Source organism: Scylla paramamosain, chromosome 9, assembly GCF_035594125.1.
Source record: "Scylla paramamosain isolate STU-SP2022 chromosome 9, ASM3559412v1, whole genome shotgun sequence".
Classification (NCBI taxonomy): domain Eukaryota; kingdom Metazoa; phylum Arthropoda; class Malacostraca; order Decapoda; family Portunidae; genus Scylla; species Scylla paramamosain.
Window position 1 is genome coordinate 8,662,604 of NC_087159.1, and position 5,734 is coordinate 8,668,337.

At 53.5% G+C, this 5,734-nt stretch overlaps 1 protein-coding gene across 1 annotated transcript; it reads right to left on the reverse strand.

The window, feature by feature from the left end:
• Positions 1–332: 332 nt before the first annotated feature.
• LOC135103530 (enhancer of split mbeta protein-like) lies at positions 333–2,175 on the reverse strand. The gene has a single exon (XM_064009935.1). It carries the CDS (start codon positions 1,388–1,390, stop codon positions 605–607), a length of 786 nt encoding a protein of 261 aa, XP_063866005.1. The 5' UTR covers positions 1,391–2,175; the 3' UTR covers positions 333–604.
• Positions 2,176–5,734: the final 3,559 nt, after the last annotated feature.

A 5,734-nucleotide genomic window follows, 5' to 3' on the forward strand; every position in this document is an offset into this window, starting at 1 on the left:
CTCCTCTGTGGTGATGTTCTTTGCTGCATCACCACCAACTCCACGCCCAGGGCGGGGCAGCCACGGGTGGCCGCCCGAGGCCTCTCCTCCAGGAACTCTCAGCCAGGCAGTGACGTGCGTCAGCGGGGATTTAAACTTCTTCCCAACACGTTCTTTCACATTCCATATTTGTTACCTGTGTCTGGCATGCAACCAATGTACTGCCTGGTGTGGATTTCCTCAGTTTTACCACCCAGCCTTTGTAATTAAACTCAATTCCTCCCCGCCTTCCCCCCCCCCCAAAAAAAAAAGGTAGATATATACATATAATAGGAGTTATGCAAAATCAAGGGTACATTCGGGACTGTTTTATTAACAAGATAACAAAATAAATATGGATTTAGCTCTGCATGAAAGACAAGTATCACAGTGTATCACAGCGCGAGGCAGATGCCGCCCGCGGGGTAGCTGCTGGCGGGCTGCTTTGCCCTTGGGCTGGGCGCCGCACTCGTCGCCTCTCGTCATGTAGTCGCGTCGCCCTTCCTGGAACGGCTGGCGGGAAGAAGCAGCGGGTGGGGCGCCTGCACTCAGGTACTGGTTGATGGGTGAGCGAGGCGACACCTGCTTACCACGGCCGCCACATGGGACTTCCCGAAGGTACTCCAACGCGTCCCGAAACTGGAGGTGTGGGTTGTGGCGTGGTGGGGGGCTTCGGGCTGACTGCTGTGGGCTGCGGAGAAACCACGACAGACACACTGGTGGTGGTGGTGGGGCTGGGCTTGGTCTCCGGGCTGGCAGGCGGCGTGTAGACCCTCGGCACTGTGACTGTGATAGGCACCATGGTGGTAGTGGGCGTGGAGGATGGAGTGGCTGCAGGCGTGATGGGGGCGGCGATGGACTGTTGTGGCACTGTCATCTTGTCCAGCTGTGTGATGCAGCCGCCTAGATGTGACAGTAGGCGCGTAGACACATGCAGGTCGACGCCAGGCACTGAGGTCACGAAGCGAGACACTTCATTGGCGCAGTGGGTGAAGCCTGCACGAAATTTGTCGTGTGGATGACTGTGGGAGGGGATGGCGAGGGCGTGGTGCTGCTTCAGTTTACGCAAGTGGCGCACTGTCAGTTCGAGCACGTCCGCCTTCTCCAACTTGGTGATGGTTTCGCCCTCGGACTGGAGGGCGCCCACCATCAGGTCCTTGAGTTCGTCGAGGCACTTGTTGATGCGCGCCCGTCGTTTGCGTTCCAGCATGGGCTTCATCACCTTGCGGTACTGGTAGGTGCGGGACAGCGGCTCAACATCCTCGATATTCACTTCGTATGTGGACGCCATAGTGTCAGTGGGCGTGTATAACACTGGAGGCGTGTAAGGCACAGTTCTATCTCCGGTAAAGAGAGAGCGAGTGTATGTCATCCCGGCCACGAGCCGCGGTATATATATCCCTGCCCTGCATTATTGCCAGGTGTCGCCAACCGCGACGCAATAAGAAGGTCCAGGGGACAAATGCTCACACCAGAATTACTGGAACTATTCTTATATCTGCTCTTCATGAATACAATATAACCATACGTATTCCACAAATAAATAAGAAAGTTTAGTAAATACAACGTAATACAGCAATAATAAGAAGCAGCGTGCTGGCGGCGTCTGGCAGGGAGTGTCGGAATGTGGCTGCAGCGTGGGAACAGGCGGGTTCCCACAGCCGGGCAACGCGCACACCTGCACTCCGCCTCGTGCCCGTGCCTGCCACCCCTCGCCACGTTCTCCCTCTACACCTGGCTCCAGGCGCCTTATTCCTACATCCACAGAAAAATTCCCAGACCTAAACGCCTTCCGATACATTATCCTACAGATCTATGGACAGACCGACCACACATACCCGGAGGCGAGGCGGAGAAAATCCTGGAAAGTTGTGGTGGGCGGCCGCTGGTAGCCTGCCGGTGCCAGACACTGAAGCACTCGCTACGTATATTATTATTAAGTCTCATTCGCCTTATCTTCGCCAGGACTACTGGGTTTTGGTATCATCGCAGCCTTCCATTGCTTCATCGGGATGTGTGGAGGCGCAACACTACCGGGTGGGCGGGAAGCATCAGCTGGCGAGGGGGAGGAGGGGAGGGTGATATTTTGAGGCGAGTGTGGTGCATGGTGAGCGTGGGACAGTGGGCGGGCGGTTGGTCGCTGCTCTGTTATAGTGTCACTGGATACTGCGACCCGAGGCATCGTCTTCCCTGCGGCGACCACCACCTCTTGGCGCCTCCCGCCGCGGCACGACGCCCTGCATGTGGCACACCAATGAACATGAAGACAACTTTCTTTTCTTGAATGAAACACTACCTTTACGTACGTGTGTGTGTGTGTGTGTGTGTGTGTGTGTGTGTGTGTGTGTGCACGAGCCAGCGAAAGACGTGACCGAGCTGCCTGTTCCATATATCAGCGAGAGGAGGGAGTGAGTCTGGCACCACTGATCCATGGGGCGTTGGGCACAGACCAGCCCTCTGCCCCTCTTCCCTTCCACCACCACCATCACCCGCAGCTCTTCTCTGCCACGCTCGCTGCTGCTCCTCACGCCTCAATCCTATCCCTTCCTTTTCCAGATACTCGTGTTAATTAATTTTTCTCCGATTCTGGATAGAGGTAATGACAGGGAGGAAGAAGGAAGAGGGGTCCGGGAGGAAAGAAGGGGGAGGGGGTGGGTCAAGATGGCAGCTGGCGGTGAACTGACAACTCCCACGTGGACACACAACTTGCCGACTTGCGAGTGTACCTGCAGGCAACACCCCACATCATGCCCACATAAAAACTGGCCGGGCCTCTTGTCTATCATATCACGCTCTCGCCAGATGACTCCCCCTGCGCGTGAGGTGATATCTAGCGCCGGGAGATGAGGCTGACCGGTTCTTAGAGGGCTTAGGTGAGACGAGAAAAAACTAGAATGAATAAAATCATCCTGCGACCCGGACTCCTTCCCTCCACAGGCGTTCCCACGTTCTGGAAAGTCGCCTCCGGTGGCCCGCAACACTCGCTCGTGGTGATTGTCGACACCGAGGCGCTGGAGCTCAAGCTGACACGCCAATTTCACCGTTCAGAGACGCGGGAAGGAGGACAGCAGGCTGGGAGTGTGAAGATGGTCGAACTCCAGGGATTATCGTACATCTGTTTACGGAGGCCAGTCGGGCTTGGGCAGCCGCCGCTCCGAACGCCGCTGCTTTCTTCATAATTCTAACAAGACCACCACTCCGCCTGCCATATTTAGCCTCTGCGCTCGTCATCCAGCATGCGGTAAATGTGCACAGGACGAGCTGAATTAGACGCTGGGTGTAGCGCCGAGGGTGGGGCGGGGCGGCGGCACGGCACGGCGGCCTCTCTCCCTCCCCTCTCACCTCTCCTCCCCAGGCAGCACACTCCCCGCGCGCGCTGCCACGGCCACACCACAATTTATGACCATATTTACTCTGCCCTCTCCTTTTACGGCCCTCCGATTGTAATAAATTTATAATCATGGTCCATTATGATTCCCGTAACAGAACGTAGAGGTTAAAACACGGCACAGCGCAACAGGCAGACTATTGTGCGTGTTTTCTCTCGACCCAGAGGCAGATGGAGGAGAGTCATGCGCTGATTTCATTAGCAGCCTTGGCTCTGGACATCTGTCGCTCTCCCCGGCACGTGCACGCCCGTATGCTGAGGGCGGCGACGCGCGTGTGTGCCATGCGGGTGATGTCCGAGTGCACGTGTGGTTAATGTAGCTGTCGAGCCCGTCCATCAGTCAGGGGCGGGTTAAGGGTAATTGGAATATTGACGGGGCTGCTTGTCTCCCCGTCCACCCCTTCCTCCTTCCTTCTCCACGCCACTCCCTGCTCCCACACTCCTCCTCTCTTCGCAACACACACACATACATAAGTCGTGTCTCATCCATCCACACACACACACACACACACACACAGCACAGATCCTTAGACACCACAACTTCTCCCCTCCTCTCTCCCCATCGCGGCCTGACATGCAGCTACTGGTTATAAGTCGTGTCTGTCTCTTCGTGACTTTACTCATTAAACATGTCCTTGCTCTCTCTCTCTCTCTCTCTCTCTCTCTCTCTCTCTCTCTCTCTCTCTCTCTCTCTCTCTCTCTCTCTCTCTCTCTCTCTCTCTCTCTCTGCTTAATTCGCTATAATTCCGCATTAATTGCCGAGAGAGAGAGAGAGAGAGAGAGAGAGAGAGAGAGAGAGAGAGAGAGAGAGAGAGAGAGAGAGAGAGAGAGAGAGAGAGGTCACCTGTTGTTGTTACCGCTCCAGTGATCTCAACCACCACCGGAACTACTGCCCTCATCCAAAAAAGAGAAAGAGAGGGGCGAGGGAATGATAATAAAAAAAAACGACACGCCCCCGCACTCACCACACGGCCTCGCAATCACGGCAGGAAATTGACTTATTAATTACCTCCAAGCCGGATGAGAGAAGCGGATAGACAGGAGGGCGTGCGGACAGAGACAAGCAGACAGGAAGAAGAGTAAATATATGAGAGAGAGAGAGAGAGAGAGAGAGAGAGAGAGAGAGAGAGAGAGAGAGAGAGAGAGAGAGAGAGAGAGAGAGATTTAATGCTTTCTCCGTATGTCATACATTTTTTACTTTTTTTCTTAACTTGCCATCCTTCTCTCTCTCTCTCTCTCTCTCTCTCTCTCTCTCTCTCTCTCTCTCTCTCTCTCTCTCTCTCTCTCCACTAAGGATGCAGCACAGGGCACAAACTCGCCTATTCCTTTTACAAGCTCCAGTTATGCCCGTTGAGTGGCGCCGGGACAAGACGTGCTACGCTTACTGAGTGGTGACAGCAGGTCGGGTTACGCCTGCTGAGTGGTAAAAGGGGTGGTAAAGTTGCGTCATGACCTCACGCGCCTCCTGACGTCATCATATCATCCGGGACACCCACGCTGCCCTTCCCTAGCTAGACCCGTCCCTCTCTTGTCTCCCTTAATCCTTAACATTTATTCAGCATTGTGTTGAAAACGTTAGCTGGCACTTCACTTCACTTCACTTCACTTGCTGTCGTTAAAATTTTCCCTTCGTGTAATTGTATTTGAGGGCTTCCTGGGTTTTCTTTTTTTTTCTTTTCTTTTTTCTTTCTTTTTTTTTTTCTTTTTTTTTGAGGCAGACGTGAGGGAGCGAGGAGGAATGAACGAAAGACAGAGGAGGAGGAGAATGCTGGGGGGGAAATGAGGAAAACAGACAAATACACACGCGTTGAATGGGAGGAGAGTCAAGGACGAGGAAAGACAGAAATGCTGTGAATGTGATAAATAATTGATAATGAATAATAAATAAGAGTAAGAATTGTTGATTAAAAGTAGGAGGAAGAGAGGGAGAGAACATAGGCAAGCATGATCTAAGTCTCTCTCTCTCTCTCTCTCTCTCTCTCTCTCTCTCTCTCTCTCTCTCTCTCTCTCTCTCTCTCTCTCTCTCTCTCTCTCTCTCTCTCTCTCTCTCTCTCTCTCTCTGACATCACACAGACCAGGGCGAACAAACGTGCAATTGTTACAGCATCACCCCAGACTTGCCCTCCTGGTCACACCTCACCACTAGGTACACACTAACGAAGCCCTGTGTGTGTGTTGTGTGTGTGTGTGTGTGTGTGTGTGTGTGTGTGTGTGTGTGTGTGTGTGTGTGTGTGTGTGTGTGTGTGTGTGTGTGTGTGCTCGGCTACCTCACTATCGCTTCCTAAACTCAAATTTATCTCGGCGTCACATCAGGCGGTAATCTGTGTG